This window comes from Vollenhovia emeryi, unplaced genomic scaffold (assembly GCF_000949405.1).
Source record: "Vollenhovia emeryi isolate VEMERY1.0 unplaced genomic scaffold, V.emery_V1.0 DF939170.1, whole genome shotgun sequence".
Classification (NCBI taxonomy): domain Eukaryota; kingdom Metazoa; phylum Arthropoda; class Insecta; order Hymenoptera; family Formicidae; genus Vollenhovia; species Vollenhovia emeryi.
Window position 1 is genome coordinate 1,313,676 of NW_011967196.1, and position 19,910 is coordinate 1,333,585.

At 43.0% G+C, this 19,910-nt stretch overlaps 2 protein-coding genes across 10 annotated transcripts in view; both read left to right on the forward strand.

Annotated features, from left to right (window-relative positions):
* LOC105563920 (keratin, type I cytoskeletal 10-like) overlaps nucleotides 1-1,880 on the forward strand; it is an 18,783-nt gene extending 16,903 nt beyond the window's left edge. Inside the window, exon 2 of the mRNA XM_012015922.1 lies at nucleotides 1,484-1,880. Coding sequence (XP_011871312.1) covers nucleotides 1,484-1,880 — 397 coding nt within the window. The remainder of the gene's footprint in view (nucleotides 1-1,483) is intronic.
* Nucleotides 1,621-19,910, forward strand: part of LOC105563903 (potassium/sodium hyperpolarization-activated cyclic nucleotide-gated channel 2) — a 67,920-nt gene continuing 49,630 nt past the window's right edge. For 2 of the 9 annotated variants that reach the window (XM_012015894.1, XM_012015897.1), the window contains exons 1-2: nucleotides 4,482-5,225; nucleotides 6,134-6,404. In XM_012015894.1, coding sequence (XP_011871284.1) covers nucleotides 5,042-5,225; nucleotides 6,134-6,404 — 455 coding nt within the window. In that variant the 5' untranslated portion in view covers nucleotides 4,482-5,041. Of the gene's footprint in view, nucleotides 1,870-4,476; nucleotides 5,226-6,133; nucleotides 6,405-19,910 lie in introns of those variants that run through there. The other 7 variants (XM_012015900.1, XM_012015901.1, XM_012015893.1 and 4 more) reach the window with 7 other exon arrangements.

A 19,910-nucleotide genomic window follows, 5' to 3' on the forward strand; every position in this document is an offset into this window, starting at 1 on the left:
GAGATCGGTTTAATAACTGCAGAAACATGAGTCGCCAATCTATCATTAAATTATTAAGTTGTCTCAAAGAAATGACGTAGATTTTTACATTGTCGGTCTAAAATGTTTAAAACCCTGGATAAGCACAGGTTATCGGCCCAGCAATGACCTTTTAATGATTGACTGATTTTGTATGCCTTACGGGACGTGATCGGAATTGACCAAGTTACCCCGACGTAGATTGCCCGCTCTGCCCATCAGCTGTGGTTCCTAACAATTTCGGTAATGCAATTTGACCCCCCCAGGCACGAGAACAAATTTGATTTATGTCGCGTGCGTAAAGCACGAGACAACATTGCACTTTCGCTGCAGTCATGCCCGCGCGTTCAAATTCGCGATTTCGATATTTGTCAGTGTGCAAGAAGAAACGAGTAAGCGCCGGGCTTGCGTGCTGATAGTGGAAATCCGCCGTTGATACACAGTGCTCTCTCGCGCACTCGCGCGCGGGAAAATATTTATTGCCGTTCGCGATTCTGCACGGTCGCCAAGTGCCGGGATATTTCGCGGTGAACTGAATGTATGTGCGACGTCCCGGCGGCGAGAAAACGCATTATCGGCATTACTGTATCAGATGTCACGTCGGACGAGCTGTCGATACCAGCGGCGATCGCCGTCACGCGTAATTGACCATTAGATCTTCTCCCTAACTTTCTCCCAAACGTCCATTTTGGAGATAAACGTGTAATATGTTATTACAGAGAACTTGATTTATATTTGAGAGAAAAATCTCGTCAGACCGTCTCTTGCTCCAAAGTGAAAAGTGATCCCGACTTCGCCAAACATTATCCTTACTTAACAACCGAAAAAATATATAAAACAGAATGTTACAGCATTCCGTCGTGTACCACGTATTCGGCAATAAACGCGATTCGTGAATAGATCGATGTCGAGTCAAACAGGCGAATATTTCAAATCCTGAAATTAAAAGTACCCAATATTTTGTCTACGTCCTCGAAACTTAATTTTGCAAGATCTCATATTTTAATATATTCTTGTGAAATATTCCTGAAAAATATGAAAGACGTGCCGCAGTATCCATTGTTGCGTCGAATCACCGTGCTACATGCGAAACGTCGCTGCGAATATTTCCATAATAATATGTACGCGCGGATAGTGAAAACCTCTTCACGCGGTATTGCGACGTGCTGCGCTGTTACTCCAATTCCAGTTTTTCCTTGATGACTTCGATGTATTCGACAAAGTAGAGCCGCCTCTGCTATATATTCGTAGTATTTTTCTCTCAAGATCTACCAGAAGAAATAACGTTCGATTGAATTTTGGTAAAAGGAAAAGAGCCCCTGGCGCTATAGAAGCCTCGTTAAACCCCCTGAGATGAAAATCTTGTATCATTAAAAAAAGATGGAGTAACTTTTGCGAAAGTTGACGAGCTCTATCCGACGAGCAAAAGTTTTGGAACACTTATACAATGGAAAATTTGTTGCAGGGAGGGCGAGGGCGGCGGCGGTGGCGGCGGCGGCGGCGGCGGTGGCGGCCGTTCTGTGACCGGCTCCGGTGGCGGTGGTGGAGGCGGCGGCGGCGGTCGTCGGGCACCGAGCCTACGGCTGGTGAACGGAAGGGCGACCACGGGGGTGAGTTTGCACACCAGCAGCACCGAATCCGTGCGCTCTCCCCATCACCAGCTCGGCCAGCAGATCGGCAACAACAACAACTGCCACGCCGGTAACAACCCCGCCGCGAACAATCATCCACGGCTCAACAAAGATGACAGCATCAAGATCAGCATCGAGAACACCAACACGTGCACGGACAGTCTCGTCACTGCACTAGACGACGAGACCCTGCTCATCACCGATTTCCTGGGCGACACAGGTAACTGTTAAGCTAACTACTGGGCCTTATTAATTTTCCGCGAGAAAAGTAACGGGCTGGGACCCGTTAAAATAACGAGATCCGATTCGGCACCTTCCACTTGCCGGGCGAATGCTCTTCCAACTGAGCTATCGAGGCCCACACCCGAGATCCTCCTTCTCGCTTACCTACTTTATTTTACTGAATAAAGTAGGAGTAGTATCAAAGAGAGCTCTGCCTGTTAAAGCATAGTGTAACTAGTATGTTCACTCTCTGTCGGCCCTTTGATCTTTCGATCACGTGGTGTTCCGCCACTATTTTGGGCAGCAATCCAGCGGCGTATGTGTGTGTACGTACTGTAGTTGTATGTGTGGTAGTCGCAGTCTTCTATATACTATTAGACTGCTACCTTCGAGCTGAAAAGTGAGGCAAGAGTTCCGCCATGTCTTGTTAGGTGAATAAAGTAGCGTGTTTTTCACGTTGAAACTAAACATGTTTTTAAAAGAAGAATATTATTTTTTGTCTGTGTACAACTTTTTTCTCGTTGACTTGACCAAAACCATGTCGGACGCGCAGAAGGGATCGACGCAAAACGAAACAAATGGCAGAGTGAACGTACTGGTTGTACTGTGGTTAAAGGATACGTAGTTTCGATTTTCTCTCGAGCACACTGAGAATGTTAGAGCGTTTTGTAATTACGCATTGAGGATACTTGTCTACATTATCGCCACGTTATTAATAATTCGCATATGTAAAATGTGATTACTCGATTAAAGCGTGCAAACTGTTTCTACTGATTAAACAGCTCATCGTCATAAAATGTAAATACGACAATTGTTTCAAAGTTAGATTAATTCGATTAATTACGACGATACATATATTGTAACTTCCATAGCGTGACCGACTGCATTTCATGAAATCCTAAGGGAATCCACGTTTAAATACGCCACTCGAAGCGTGCGTTTTTTTGTTTTTTATTGTTTACGTTGCTTTTGTATTTTCTCGTAAAAGTCTCGATAACAGTCACCTGTCATCACTCGTACCATTATGCAAACACCGATGTCGTACAAGTGTTACGTTCGAATAAACGAACGGTTTATTTGAGTGGGAGATATTTCACAGGGATCTCTGCGTAAAATGCGAGACGTAAGCACGTCTGCGACCATTATAAATTGCAATTGAGCTTACGATGGCTCGCAAACGTCTCGGAGGAACATAAAGAATGCGAGTAAAACTTACGACTTTAATGAGATCCGCCGTAATAAAGGGATACAATCCTAACGACGGGAATGAGTTGCGCGATCACATTGCGCGCCGCGTCGTCGTGATATCAAACGTTACCCGTAATGTCCATGCCGTGTGAATCACGGCCCACGACACGGTACCGGCTGGACGTCAAATTACAGGCTGGATTTTGGGTAACTGACCGGCGTCAGTACACTTATTTTTTAACCGTATCGCGTCGATAGGCCACTAAATCGAATCAAAACGCTCATAAACCGTCGGATTGAACCCGTATCACGCAGATGTACGCGGTTGTCGCATTGTGGTGTTCGCGGTGAAATGTCATAAATCATTGATCGGACCTGTGACACGCGCTTATACATGTGTGTAACGAGCGCATTGTCCGTCGCGCACAAGGCGCAAATGTGAGTGGCGCGATGCGCTCGCTGGCGAAATGTAACGCGATGCAGTTAACGATGATGGAAAAAGGAGCGTATTGTTTTATACGGGAATAATGGAAGCGCGAAACGAGATTGTTATGATATCAAAATAATATCAAAGCGAAAATTGATATGCAATGGAACACGTTAATCGTCGCGAGACCCTGAGAGAGGAAGAGAGAGAATCTAAATATTTCAGGACACGTTCTTCGCAAATGTACAATGCAGCGCAAAATATTTCGTGAGAGACGATTATTCAAAAGTTGCCTCGGGATAAGATTATTTAAAATAAGTACGATTTCACACGCTGCGCGACAACTTGCGTGAATTAGCATAACACGAAATTTTTAGCAACGTTTTTGCGCGAATTTATAAATGCAAATTCACAACCGCGTCCTTCGCGTCAAAATAGAGTCATTATAGGCATCTCCTCGTCCTTCTGGTTTGGAATCGCAGCGTATAATACTCGCCGCACACGAACGTAGCGAATTTTTCGCGAAAATAGGAAATATATGATGATAAATTGGACGCACTGGAATATAATAAACCTCTGACATTTTTAACTTTTCGCGCGAACAAAGGTGCTCCCTGAATCGTGCCCAGGCGTATCTATTAAAATAATATAAACGAATCAATTTGCAGTTTCTTTGACGGTAACATTTTTTTACGTAAATAATTGGACAGTAGATGTAGCATGACCGTAGCCTAGAATTCCCGACTATAATCGCAGTGCGCAAATTCAAATCATTCCGGACGCGAATCTTTGTAACGCAAAATACTTTACAGCATTTATCGGTAAGACTAATACACGAATCTAAATATTTTCTATGAAAATTACAAGAATAACAGTTACTAATAAGAATATTCTTAAAGTCGCCAGTAGTAATTAATAAATTAATAACATCGGTGATCTTTGTCGACCGTGTCTGGCAATTAATAACAGTTACATAAGATTTCTTCCCTCTCTTTCTCTAAATAACAAATAAAATATGTCACGCGAAGTATTCCAGTCTTTTCTGAACTCAGAGAAATGTGTCACACTGATTTTTGAATTTCGCCCGTCAAAGTACAATCCGCGGATATCCTGACGAAGACAACATTTTTTCAAATAACAATTACATGAAGCGCTACAATACTTTCCATGGTACCATTTTCTCTCTCTCTTTTCTTTTTATTGGTCGCGATTAAAACGCAGTAAAGCTTCCGTCCATTCGACTCGAATATCGTGCAACGTGACGAGCGCAATAAATCGCGATATTGGATCTCTTACGCCACTGCGATACGTATCGGCAGGAATCGTGGTAGAGCGTCCGGGGATTAGCGTATACCAACATGTAGAAAAAAAGAATCGGGCATATGTACCCGTTCGTCCGGCTAAAACCGGTCAGTGGACACGCGTCTCTTCTCGCGCTTCTTCGCGTCCTTGTTCCGTTACTTAAGCGAATCTCGCGCGGTATCTGCCTTTCGACCGGGTTATACCGGGTCAACGCGATACTCTGTTCCATCTCGTGCTCGTACGCGAACTCGTCATGGCGGTGCACGACGAAGGAAGTGGATCCGCTTTCGTGGCGCAGGAGAGACCGCTCTTGCGGCGAGGCGCCATGCCGTCGTGTAACGGTCTCAAGTCAAACAATATCGGCTCCTGGCCGGGATCGTACGAGGAGTTTATCTCAACTTGGACATTATGGGGCGTTCGTAAGCCGCGTGCATCCGGTGAGTGTTGATAAACCGTAACGTTTATGCGATTGTCAATAGTCATCGGCTGTGTCGATGCTTATTCCGAGAGAAGATAAAACCAACGATGCCAATTCTACCGCTGTCTAGGCCCGAGACTTTTACAAGAGAATATACAAAAGTAATTTAAATAATAAAAAAAAAATAAGGACGTGTATCGTACAGGATCGCGCAATATCTACAAACGTAATAAGTACACAATCATCTATATGTGTAAAAATATTTCAGCTATTTGCATAAATGATTTGCGGTTAGGAAATGAAATCGAGGTATTCATGCTGGAATTAATCGAAATTAATTTGGCATTTTGGCGATTTGGTAGAAACTAGAGAAATTATGCACGCATAAGAGCGATCTGCGAGAGTCGTTCTCGAGAAAGACTTCATTTCAAGAAGAAGAGCCGTGTAACTACGCCGTCGAAGCACGAAACGTGGCAAAAAGGCAATGATGCAGGTTGACAGAACTTCTGCGAAAAGGTGTATTACGAGTTTAGATTTGAACCGTGTCTTTAATCTCAAATCTTCGAATTTATCGGCCAATTAACGCTTTCGGGAGAAGCAAGTAAACTCGCCTAACTTTGATCACGTAAGTTCGAAAAAGTCCCGTGAAATTTACACAAAGGAAATTTCGTGAGTTAGTTGACGAGCCATAAAGATACTTCGGGTTAACGACATTAAGTCGTACGTGCCGGCGCTATTATCGCGGCGTAAGTTTACAAGTTCAGTTGTGCCTGCGGACAGTTGACGATTTGTGCTCTGTGCGGCCGCTATGTGACTCGGCTCGGGGTTTATCGGGTAGGTCCGAGATTTTACGGGCGCTATCGGGTAGGCGATAAAAGTCCTCGGTGTGATTGTCGCCGCCACTGACCCCAGACGACCGTGTTGCAGGCAACGAGATGAATTACAAGGGCAGCGGGAAGGTCCACTTCGGGGTGGACGACGTGTCCCTCTATGGGACGCCGAAGGAAGAGCCGGGCCCGGGCCTCCCGGGCCAGGAGGTCAAGCAGAGCTTTCTGAAGAATCAGCTTCAGGCCCTGTTCCAGCCGACGGACAACAAGTTGGCCATGAAGCTCTTCGGCAGCAAGAAGGCGCTTATGAAGGAACGGATCAGACAAAAAGCCGCAGGTCACTGGGTCATCCATCCTTGCTCCAGTTTTCGGTATGTCCTTCGACTATCAACTGATCTCATTCAACAGGCCGCATCAATATTTCGCCCTATCGCGTTCGTTCCGGCTGGAAAACACGTCCCACTGAGAAATATCGGTCTCAGACGCAGCCTCGTATCTAAGTCCGCTCGAATAAACTCACGCGCGACACATCGGTCCCACGTAAAAGAAAACAAAATCCACTTGTTCCTCGTAAGACACAAAGTTTGCACTTAGTCGTTGAGAGATAGCTAGATACACGGAACGCATATTATGAAATGGCAATAACACCAATTACTAGAATAACAATTGATACTATATAATGCAAGTTACTGCATATTAATATATTCATCTTTTTTCGCAAAAATATAATATAAATTTCGCCTCAAAATTTATCTCCTCCAACACTCGAGCGTTACGTCAATCATAAAATGCTTTTCACAATTACCTTGGACATCTTAAAAGGAAACGGTAAAAAATGAAAAATTACTTCTCATTATACGAGACTTGCGCTGAAGCCGATAAAAAATTATTATCCGATTGTGCCAGTCATTTCTAAGTTAACGCGATACGATGTTTAACGCTCACTGCTATCAGATGGAGCGGCGTTATAAAAAATTTGTTCTTCAGATATGAATGCATTAGGTGTATGCCGGACGCAGGCGAAAATGATATATGGCAAAAGTGGCGCGAGCGAGCCGAGCGTAAATCAACGAGTCGTGTCGGCTTACCCGCAACCCGAAACTTTTCGGCTCGACCGCGAGCCCGGCTCAAGAAACGTAAACTAGCGCCTTTGTGCCGCAGTAAAATATCTGCCGTATCCGAACCCGTTCGTCGTTCAGGCTTTCGTGCCGCGCGTACGTCCCTGGCGGACAGATCTCGAGGATCACAAAAGGGCGCGTTTGACCTACGACCTGGCACGCGTTGCTCGCGGCTTCAATCGATCTGGGTCGCGCGGTATCTTCAATGGTTCTACAAGAATCACGGATTTAGTTATGTGTATGCGCGTGTATACACAGTCGAATAGTCGACCTCGCCCCGCGACGAAATAGCATTGGGACTTTACGGCCGCAGGAAGAAGCCTCCATCAGGCCTTTCGCTTCCTGTAGGAGTTGCCTTATCGATGACGGGCCACAATCCGTCGCTCAAGTCCGGACGCGTGCTGCCCGGTTCCTCGCGGAGGATGTTGACGCGCTCGCCGAGCCGTTTAAGGACAAATGTATCGATTAGAATGACAATAAGCCTTCGAGAATGCCCCGCGTCTACCGGGCGATAATGGATGGGCGATCCTCGATTAACGGTAATTCCTTGCGGAATTAACTATTAATCAACATTAGTCGGGTAAAAAGGATTACAAGAGCGTCAAGTACATTTCGCGGATTTGCATCGGCGAAAGTTCACCCAAGGAGGCAACAATGAGAAATGGAGAAACACGCGAGTGCCAAGGCTCGCGCGAGAAATTTATTCTCGATTCATTAAAAATGAATATCCAATCGTGACGCTTAAAAATCACGTATGGTAAAAAGGGCCCTTTTTTATAATAACGGAATTAACTTGAACTTTTTCTCAGGATATCCAATAATTTATCCTTCGATGATTTCCGGGAGAAACTGTCACGGTTTAAGGGATCATTCCACTTTAACGGCCCAAAAACTATGCTTATCTTTAACAATTTGTTTCACAGTAAATACACCATACAATGAAATAAATCTTTTTAGGATTTATTAGGGCACTCTTAAGTAACACAAAAAAATTTTTGTCATAATTTAAACAATTTTTTAATTAAGCGTTTTCTACACCGTTTGAATGGCGTGTCATAAAAGATGCAAGTCCGCTGCGTTGATGACTTTTATCGTTCAGGCTTGTCTGAAATAAAAAATGAAAAAGATTCTCAATCTATACGAGTGTCGCTATGTCCCGAACCTCAATTAAGAATTTTTATTTAAAAATAACGAGATGGTGCCAGTTTGAAAATAAAATTCGAAAAGTACTTTTTAAAACTTTCTTTTTCAAATTGGCACCATTTTGTTATTTTTTAATAAAAATTCTTAATTGAGGTTCGGGACATAGCGACACTCATGTGGATTGAGAATCTTTTTGATTTTGTTGTTTCAGGTAAGCCTGAATGATAAAAGTCATCAACGCAGCGGACTTGCATCTTCTATGACACGCCATTCGAACGGTGTAGAAAACGCTTAATTACAAAATTATTTCGATTATAACAAGATTTTTTGTGTTATTTAAGAGTGCCCTAATAAATCCCAAAAAGATGTATTTCGTTGTAAGGTGTATTTACTGTGAAAAAATTGTTAAAGGCAAGCATAATTTTTGGGCCGTTAAAGTGAAATGACCCTTTAATGTCCCGTTTAACGTCCACTGCACGTGCAAGTCTCTTTTCTTACCTTTGCGGGGAAAAAAATAGAAGCGAGGAGACTCTTCTGCGTCAACCGGGACGAATTCCCGCGGCTGAAAACAAGCGAATGGGAAATGTGCGCATAGTGCAGCGTGTCGTTCCATAACGCGCGAAACACTATGCTCGGCCGCGACTTTGTAGCGGCGACGGCGGCGGCGTTTGTCGGTCCAATTGGTTGAAATTGCCCGGCGCTTCCGTTCGGAATCTTGGTTAATTACCGGCAGCGCGGAGAGGACATCGGATCCTCCGCAGCCTTCTCCACGATTCCACTAAAACGCGAGGCTCTCGTGGGCATTGAAACTTTAATTCGCGCCGCCGTTAATGGCAGCGATATCTTCCGCGGCAGAACGGTCGTAACCAGCGGTCGTTCTTTGCGCGACGCATAACGGCTAATATCCACCTGCTGAATTATACAAATGAGTGCCAATGGTGCTCCATTTTCGAATCGTTATAGATCGGGTATCCATATAATGAAAGTCACGTAAGCTCCCGTGTCCGACTCGTATGTTTTATTCGAACGTGACACAGCGAGGGACATGCGTGCTCCCGAACGAACAGATATATTATTTAAACGTGAGCAAGCATCAAATCTGTTTCCTCGTCAGAATATAATGACAACATTTTCAATAGTTTGGCACTGCATTAATACTGTATGTGTGTGCTTTTATCTTATTTATCTCGTATATGCGATGTAGGCTCCTTTTATCAAACAGTCTTTTGAAAATTTACAAGCTTTTTAGCTAATATTCGAAAAAAGATAAATTCCATCGAAACATTGGCAAAGATTGCGGGATAATAGAACAGATACGCGGAAAATCAGAGTGATGTCGCGGTTTTGGGAGGGCACGCGCCTAAATGAATGCGCTCTTTGATCCATAGGCCAGAATATAAATGATAGCCGAAATATCCGATAACACGTGCCACATATAGTCGGCTGTAATGTCGCTCCGTCAGCAGTTCATTATCCGAACATCCCGGACATGTGCATGCCTCTATAGGAGATGTCGCGTTAATGGAGATCCATCCTGAGCAATTAACAAGAATCCTTGACACGACATCGATGCGAGTTTCGATACAGCGGTCGACTCCCCGCGCCTAACATTTAAACTGTATCGCTCCAACAAATCGTAAACGAAAGACGACGACAACAGTTTATGACACCGCTGCTGTAGACTCTTTCGAATCAGGAATGTTGGGAAGCGAGCTCGTAGCAAGACATATACACGCGTGCATTGCCGAACGCATCCAATTATTCAGATAGTTCGAAAGCGCAAGTAGTTAGCGAGACTATTATTTCCAGCGAGTCTCGGCTGAAGCGAGACTTTATTGGTACCTTACCAGCGCCCGAGACGCTCGCTGCGGGATATTAAAAATTTACGACGCGCAATACCGACAATATCATTTCCTTCGTTTTAATATGCGGCCCCTAAATCGCTGTCCTTCACTCACGTACGTTTCATGAATTCATAATTCGCGGAGTTCAATTCGCCTCGCGCGGTACGTGGCGCGTTCGCGACGACACTGTCGTGCGTACGACAGTGTCTCGCGGAAACGTAAAATTAAATGAAAATATTGTTACATGCGCGCAGCCCGAAAGGGGAGACGCGACGTGGAGACTCTCATTCTCCCGCGGACCGCAGGGAATAAAACGTGCGATTGTTTCTGTCATAAAAGCTCGTCTCTCATTATGCAGCGGTCGCACATATTTGTCTCCGTTCTGTGATCGGTCGGAATTGCCGCGGTGAATATAACTTGGCGGGACTCTCGGACGCGAGAATACACTCTCTTTCTCTTAAAAGGAGGGACCTGTATAAATACGAGGCGTCATAAAAACGAACATAAACTGCACTACTTAACTTCGGACGGGACATTAGGTACGTTCCTTTTTTCTCCCCCCTCCCCCCCTCGTTTCGCGTTAAACCGCTTAAAAAGCCGCGTATCCGGTGAAAACGACTTTCCTCGTGCTTGATTTATCGTTGATAATGTTAAGATATGCAAACCTCGAGCTTTCGAGTCGAATGATTTATCGCGCACGGCTACGGTATCGAATATTCGGATGTTCCACATTTAACGCTCTCCGCTTTCGGATTCGCGAGGGAGAATTTTATACTTTACTTGAAACGCGGTTCTCCTCCGACACCGCAGAATTTCTCTTGTAATTTTTAGAGCGCGCGTTCGGATCTGCTTTAATATCACTTGATACACTAATAACGTATTCCGCTGTGTATTTACCCGAATCTAATCGCATCTCACTGAAAATGCCAGGCTAAGAAAATGCACTTAAGCGATAATTACTGCAGATGTTGAAAGTTGCCGGCGGACAAATCGTCCGTCTTTGGCATTTCGGAGTTAAATACCAAGTTCGAACAAAGGCGCGAAAGTATAATGAAGCTCGAACCATTTCTTTCGTATTTCTAAGTAATGTGCATTTATAGCACTGCAGCATCGCGAAAGGGAGGAAGACAAACGTTTCCCGACGCCCGAACAGTCAAAAGTAAAGGCACAGATCGTTAATACAACTCGCGTTCGCATGAGTTTGCAGCGTATTTCACGCGCATTGGTTTCGCTCTGACGTAAAAAGGAGAGCAAAAGAAGCATTGTACGTGCTCGCCAGGTATTTAAAGAAGCAATGATCATTTTTATCTCGACAGTTTTCACTCCGGGGCAATAAATTCATGGCGGGGCCGGTAGACGATGCCTGTTAATTTAGCAGAACCCCGGCTGTCTCATAATAGGGGACTTTCGTCTAATCATTTCAATCTTGCAACGCGCCGGTATCGAGCAAAGCTTGAAATTTAGCAGCGGTTAACCGACTAGGTGCTTATATATGCAAACGTGTATCGCGACAATGTATTCGAGATGCGTATTCGAGAAGGTGTAAAATTATGTATTCGAATGAGAGCACGGCGAAACTGTATCCGGATTGCAAGTAAGGCCGGTACGTGTATAGCGTCTGTCGACATTGAGGAATAACTTATATACGAGGCGAACGAGGAATCGCTGACACCGCCGTCAAACTTTGAAGCCGCCTCGGAACTTCGTCCTCCGTCAGAATTCGACCCAGGCTGCGTCATGTATTAATAAGATAGAATTTTATGATAGCGCGTGATTAGGCAGTCCGTGGACAAAACGGCCGAGCGGGACGATGACGTAACGGGCGAAAAATCGTATTCTAAACACACACACACACACACACACACACACAAACGGGCGTGTACCGCCGTATAATTATGCGTATAATTTATACACCGTAATAAACGCGACCGCGACACCGTAATAAACGACACGCTCGTTATGCGCGTAAATGATTGCGTTATAATTTGAACGACGAGGAGCTCCCTTCAGCACTTCTGCAAATCTCTCCGGCGCACCGCACTCGCAAAGACCGCGGACTAACGGGGAAATTTGTATTTTACGTTGTGCCACGGCGCGGATTGTGTTCGGGATCCGAGAAACGGACCATTGTGCGCCGGTTGAATTAAGAAACGAAGAGGAAACTTTCGGCGAAGCGCGAGATATCCGCCGCGGCACTTTGGTCGCGTATTCGCGGAATAGCGAATTATCTACGGTTAAAGAGATTAAGACTCGGCAAAAGCGGCCCCGTGAAACGTCCTAGAAATTAACGGAGCAAAAACTGGATGGGAGAAGTGGCTCTCGAAGGGACAAAGAGAGAGAGAGAGAAAGAGAGGGGGGGGGGGGAGAGAAGCAGGGCAAATCGGTCCGGCTTGAGCCAGTTACAACCGTGCGTCTGCACATGTATATCGTTGCTAGTCCAGCGTCAGTTGTAAGAATGATCTCAGAATAATCATCCGATTAAAGCCGGAGGCTACGGTGTCATTGATGGCGCGTTGCTCGATCACGTGTATAGCAAAGCTACGATACATCAGTGCCTGATAATCTTTATTCGAAAATAGTAACATGCAATATTTAATATCGTGTTCGAGAATAATACATAATATTTTTGATGTGTTCAACTGTGATTAGAATTTTATTTATATCGCAAATAGTTCGTACGCAAATGTGATAAACAAGTGTATTTTTGGATCCGTACGACCAAAGTTATACATATTTGTGCGTAAAGAACGGACTATTTTATAGAAAAGAATTTTTACACGTTAATTTGTTCCTTTTTAGAAAATTTGGACTGGGCGTATTTAAAATGATAATTGATTTTACTTTTGCGGAGAGCACGTTCAGCATGTGAGAAGTGACGCAAAATTAATTAAATAATTTCACTTTTGAACCAGAATGTGAGAGTAACGCGGGAAAGCTGTTAAAAATTATAACAGATTTTTGTTGTTTCCAAAGAAATGAAGAAAGTCTAACAAATTGGTTATTTCGTCGAGCTGTTATAAATATGTATGTGTCCAATTATTATCAGGCAGCCGTATGGATAAACTTGTAGGCATCGAAATTCATAGCGAGGAATAATATTGTGTCGCTCTCAATTGAGCATGCATGCACGCCGGCCAGTAATTCCCCCTAGACTCCTCCGGTCGATCAAACAATGACAATCGATGGGTTGTCCTCAGTATTCTATCGAGTAATATCGCGGTGCCGGGAACACACTATATATCCAATCAGTTTAATCAAACACAATTCAAGTAAATATTCACTCCGAATAAAATATTCTCGTGTTTTGCTGCATAATAAAACTCTGCAAAGTCTGCCGGCGATTTTAAGTATAAATTGTGCAAAAAAAAAATTTTTTTTTCCACAAATTCATCGTTTGTCCCTCGCCGAAACGGTACTTTGTGAGAGAAATAATAAAGTTTTTACGTACAAAAATATGACCAGCCACTAAACAATCTTACGAGCGAGAATTACTTTTGTATCCTAACACATTCTAATGATCGTTCCGTCTTCATTTCCTGGAGGATATAACGAAAACCCAACATTCGGTGGACGAAGAAATTAAATGCATTTCAGGCCATTTCCAGGTATTATAGGTACGAATCTCACACGGATGTTCGGTATTTCTCGCTGATATAAGCTTCCCCGACCGGCAGTAAAATGTTATTCGCGTGCGTAATTCTTTACTTGTTAAAACGCTCATAAAAGTGAAATACAACTTCATCCGCCTGCTCCGTATTTGCTGATAGCTCTTCCTGCAAAACAACCCCTCCGCATCCATCACCCGCTGCACTTGCAAAAATACGCAGCCGTGGCACATAAATTTCTACCGCGAAAATCCGAGTTTCTCGCGATGATTGTTATAAACAATATCGGCGTTGTCACGCCCGCGTTATTATTACAGCTGCGATGTACGGGACGTTGCGTACAATATTCCTGAAGGAAAAAGTCAATACGAGGCGGAAGCGTGTGCAACCATTTTGTCGCACGTGCTTTTAATAAAGTCACATTAACACCGGTAATGTGCACATAGCGACGATCAATTACTTCGCGTATGATCGATTCGTGATTCAACGTCCAATTAATTATGATATTTTAATTAGATCGTGGTATTAACAAATCTCGATATTCTCTTGGGCTCAAAAGTTCATGCCGACGTTTCACAACTCGCTGAAAAATAGAGTCTATGACGCGCAATCTTAGAAGTTCGATTAACAACTATCGATAACTTCTAATGCGAACGCGATAATGCAATTAGCAATTTAAAAACTAAAAATAGTTTTAAATACAACGAATCTACAGGTCAAAAGACACATTGGCGTAATCCCGGATAAAAGATTTGTTTGTTTGTACAGTCTAATCGCTAGCTGTGTCTTTCGCGACTCTGCCTTATCATTATTGTGTCTTTCTATAGGTCGGTGCGCGAATGCCAGCTGATGATTATATTTGGTTAAGCGCAAGAGTATCTCTGATAACACAAGAGCAGAGGTCCTGTTTCAAATCTCGCTTCTGCTTCGCATGGCGCATGTCCATGTTGTACATCCCGATAATTTTATCGCTCGCCTTTAATTACACCGCGTCGTTTCCAATATCTATGCTGGTGGACCTCGTAAATTTCGCGAACCGCACGCAACCGTGTCTTCTCTTACATAACCCGTAAGAATTCTAACAATTCCGTCAGTCGCACCGATTCTTTCGAAAGTGCCATCAGTTACCAGAAACAATACTGCTGTAGCTGCAAGAACTTGTCACGTCACGCGCAATGATCGATCTCTTAAAGCTAGCGCCACACTATGCGCGATTCGTGATTCGTATATTCGTGAATAGTGGAGGAAAAATTGGCCGATTCGCCAATCTTTTTTTTTTTTACTAATATTGAAACCTGGCTAATTGTATTAGCCTACCGAAAATGAAGTAAAACCAAATGCTCAAAGTACCAGTTCGTTCTGGTACAGGCTTTAAGCCTAATACACGAGGAAGAAGAAGAAGACTAATTGTAGACTTATGATACAAGTTCTGTGATAGCAGGTAAAGGTTAAAAGTTACCGAAGTTAACACGAACGAAACGACAAATAACAAATTGCGAATGATAAACCGCGAATCACGAACAGTGGTGGCAATAACGAATGTCCGACGAATTTCTGCGAATCGCGAATCGCGCGTAGTGCGGCGCCAGCTTTATACGTAGAGTACTTTTCGCGATCTCGTTTTATTCGCAATAATATAGGAAACTAATTATCACATTAATTATTGCGCAATTAATACATACGAGACGCCGAGCGCAACCGAGAGAAATTTTTTTTCCTTTTCCGATATCGCGTCTCGATTCGATATTCCGATTTATATTCAACTATTCGACGAAAGAATATCATTTCCATTCTTACGAGACCCACCACCGAAATCAGTCGTTCGGAATCTACCGAGGTCCTGACTCCCGTTCGGCAAAAAGGAAAAAAAAAATAATACGCCCGAGACTTTCTTATTCCTTCACTCGTGATTAGTCCGCGGCGCAAACGGCGTCATTAGTCTCATGTGGTGTTTCTCGCGGAGACGAGATAATGCATATATATGTATATGCGCGGCTGCTGACTGCATATTGTATGTAACGCGCGCGGTTCATACCCGTGCATTCCCTCGGGTCAATTAAGATCTCGTGGCTATTCTATCATCCCTGACTCTGGAGCAAGGAACGTTGTGCAATTCAACATGGATGCTGGCCGTCTATTTCCGTCGCATGAGAGAGCGCCGCGCCTCTCTTGCAGAAAAAAAAGAGTCTCGGGCCGCAATTAATTCGTCTATTCCCGTTGCCTCGCGGAGGAAGGCATCAATTAACTTCGACGGCGAGCTATGCGAATTTTTGCATCAGCGTCGACCGATCCGCGATTGAACGTTAATGAGCCGTCGCAAGTTAATTCCCCGGGCGCGACGCGATTTTATTCGTCCGGAAATGGATTTAATTAGAACGACCGTTCGCTCGAACGAATTCGTCGCTCGTTCGAAAACGCGGGGTGTCATTGTGACCGAGTTTTCTTCGGCCATGGTACGTTACTCGAGTGCAATTAAGACGCTGTCAGGAACAATCGATTATGCAGGACACGCGGGGGAACGAAGGTACTTGCGCCCGCTTTACGAGTCCACCGCATAAAATTGTCTTTGGGTCTTACAACTGTTCCATCGAGTAATTACGAAGCATCGTGGTCGAAATTGGCTCTGATATATCTCACATAATCATTCCCATGGAGTTCTACATTTTAGTCGAGTTGTAAAATACAATTACATTTCTCCGTTATTTCATTCGTTCCTCATATATGCGTATCCATTCGCTGATTCGTGAATATTTTTCTGGGCGTTTTCCAATGTCGAATGTTTCCAAGTAAAATTTCGAAGAGGTCAGGATCTTAAGAAATTACCGGGGAAATAAAGAGACACGCAGCGAAAGTCTTTTCGTCACTCAATTTTAAGTGAAATTTAAGAAAATTTAAATATGAACGCATTTAATATCAAAAGAATAACAAAGAATCAAATTTTCTTTCAAAACTACTTGAACCTTAAAGCGTTTAAAAAGTCCGTAAAAGAAAACATAATAGTAGAATTATAAAAATATGTACAAATCCTTTTTTTCCCCACAGATTAGAAACGAAATCGATATTTAAATACACACATACACGAACACATAATGACGAGCAAATAGCTTAAAACAAAGGCCCGCGCCTTCAGCGTTAAACAAAGGGAAACGAGAGAGTAATCTGGCTTTTCCGTTTGAAGTGCACTTGCCATTCGCGTTATCGATATAGAAGCCAAAAGTACGGCATTGCGGACGGTTATGCCGGCACTTCGTGGTCGCAATGTTTTATTCGCCGATAAATTATACGGAACGTTAAATATGCCCTTTTATTACGTGTTAGCAACGTCACCATGCGGCACGTGCCCCGCTCATCCGATTAACGCGATCGTTTCCACTAGGTAAAGATACAAAAATCCTTTTTAACGGCCCGCTATCCCGCCATCGAGCTTATCTCGATAGATAATCGTACTAATTGAGACCATAAAAACTCTTCTAAAGTTCGATGCACTTTCGATTATAAAAAGCCATAAATTATGAAACGGAAAACGGCGTCCGAAGGAGACTTTAAAGCGGTGAATCGGCAAATATCCGCCAGACTCATAAAAACCGCTAAAATACGTGTACGTGTAAAAAAAAATTTAACATGACACAATTTGCATATATTTAACCTTTCGAAGTCACTTCTAATTATTTTCGCAACATTTTCTCGTTACATTTTTCTCGTTAAAACGGTGAAAAATTTTCATTTGACTGTACGAGAAAATATTTTTTCCACCGAAATTTCAGTAGCTGCATAATCGCACGCGACCTTTTTTTTTAACAAACAGAATGGAGTGTAAAAAAATATTCATACGTCTTGTACAAGACCGTGCGGCGGAAACAAAGTCATTAACACCGAAAAGCATGATAATTTGCGATAAGCGATCATCATCGCTTCGCTTCACTTGAAGATAATCTTCACGACAAGATTGAAGATTATCTTCAAGTGTTGATTTCGTCATGGAGACCCGGCAAATCGATTTTTTACGCCGACGTTCTTTCGCCGCGCGACCATACGCTATCAATCGCGATTCGGTTTGTGCGTCCAACTGCGATTTCTTTACTTTTGCTCTCATTGTCAACCGAGGGCCTTCTTGCTCACCGGCTTTGCTCCCAATCAGGGTCATCACGTGATTCCCCGGCCGGTTGCGTAACGCTGGCCGTAACCGTGTACTCGACCGCGATGGTGGCTCGCGTTAGCGGTAGTAGGAAACCATTGTTTAAATTTGCAAACTACCTAATGATAGGATAGACCCGAACAAGGCCTCTGTAATTTCCAATTCGGCCGGTCGGTCGGTTTCCGATCGCGTCTGCGCCCCGTTCAGGATCGGATGACAGAGAAGTGTCACTCACGCGATGTCATCGCACTTCGATTACCCAAGGCGACGGTACTTTTTAGCGGCAGCGACGCGAATATCCGTAAAAAAATATATATATAGCATCAAGCTTACCTTTTCTCTTCTTAGGACGTCGCGCTGTTGTGTGGACGAAGAACGTCGTTCCGATCATCCCTATTTGAGCTTTCCGTCCGCTTAAAAATCCATCCGCTTCTGTAAAACTGAATTTTATAGAAATATCATTAATTGTTCATATTTAAACAAGGTTCAAAAGAGCGAGGATAGTTGTTTGTTCCAACGATATTGGTTAACCGCGAGAAGTAAACATTTAAGCCTGATCTGCACTGTGCTCTTTGCGTCCAGAAACGTTCTATTTTATATAAGTAAATCAAAACTAAAAAATTTATCGACACAATATACGATTGTACAATATATACATGTAGACTTTGTCAACTTGCACAAATTTTTTAAACGTATTTATTGTCTATATAAGGAGTTTCTGCAAATGTGCAAAGAGCACATTGTAGATCAGACTTTAAGATCAAGTATCGACGTCCTGTAAAATTTCACGATCGTCTCATCAGTATTCCATTACAGCTTGTTAAATTGCAGCGAAACATTAGCAAAGTCTGCGCGAATAAAAGGAGTCTAATTACCCTCGGCACTCGCAACTTGTATTAACAAACTTGACCAACAGATGACTGATGAGCCAGCGGCGCAGCAGCCGCAGTAAGTTGTCCAGATCACCTGACTGATCCGAATTTAATGACCGCGCGAACTTGAAACGTTTCGAGATTATATTCCCCGGCGCTCGCCCGAGCGATTTGCAACCTTGCTCCAGGAATCGCCGGGTGTTTCCTCAATCTTATTAAGCATTCGCGGGGTACACACAGAGAACGAAGGTGAGAGTGAAAAGCTGTCGGCATGAGTATACCTTACCCTCAATTATGTAAAAGCTATAACGCAATCGTTTTCCAATTTAAAGCGAAACTTTCGTTCTCGTTTATGCGCCGATAAAAGGTGACGATAGAAAGGGAACCGACAAAGAACTCGGTATTGATAGTGCGAACCGAGTTTCCTCGAACAACCATTCTCGCGAATTCGCTTTTCGAGCTAATGAAAAATTTTATCTCCCTCAATATTATTTCGCATTTTTGCCTCGATTGAAATGAAGTATCTAAAAATGATGCAAAAAGTAAGTTAATCCCTTTAAATTGAATCGATCTCTAGTGATGGTAACATCAGACGGTTGAGAGTGTTAATACGGAAAATAAGTGTTGTAGCTTCAACAATTGTCACGATCATTGATGTGATAATTATAATCACTTGATAATTAGCAAAATAACCGCAAAGGCCAATATAATACAAATATTTCTTACTAATGAGAAATCGTTTATTCGACATGAAATTATCAGATTCTCCAGCTTACAAGTTATTACTATTATATTATGAATATTAAAATTAATACTGTTGACACTATTTATGATAACTAGTACACACAGCGCGCGCTGACGCGCGCGCTTTTACGGTCTTTACTTTTTCTCGTGTACATATATACATATAACAAATAATTATATAAAAAGAAATATAAATTTTTAAATTTATTTTTAAAAATTTATTTTCTATACTCTCGTGTTTAGTTACACAAAATATTCCTCTGAACTTTATAGATTCAAAGATATTTAAGGTGTCAAATTTTCTCGATTGAACAGAATTAATCGTCAATTTAATCAATACCAATAAGTCCGCGGAATAATACGCAAAACGTAGCAACAGTCACGGAACAAAGTAATGTACAATAAAATATTAAGTA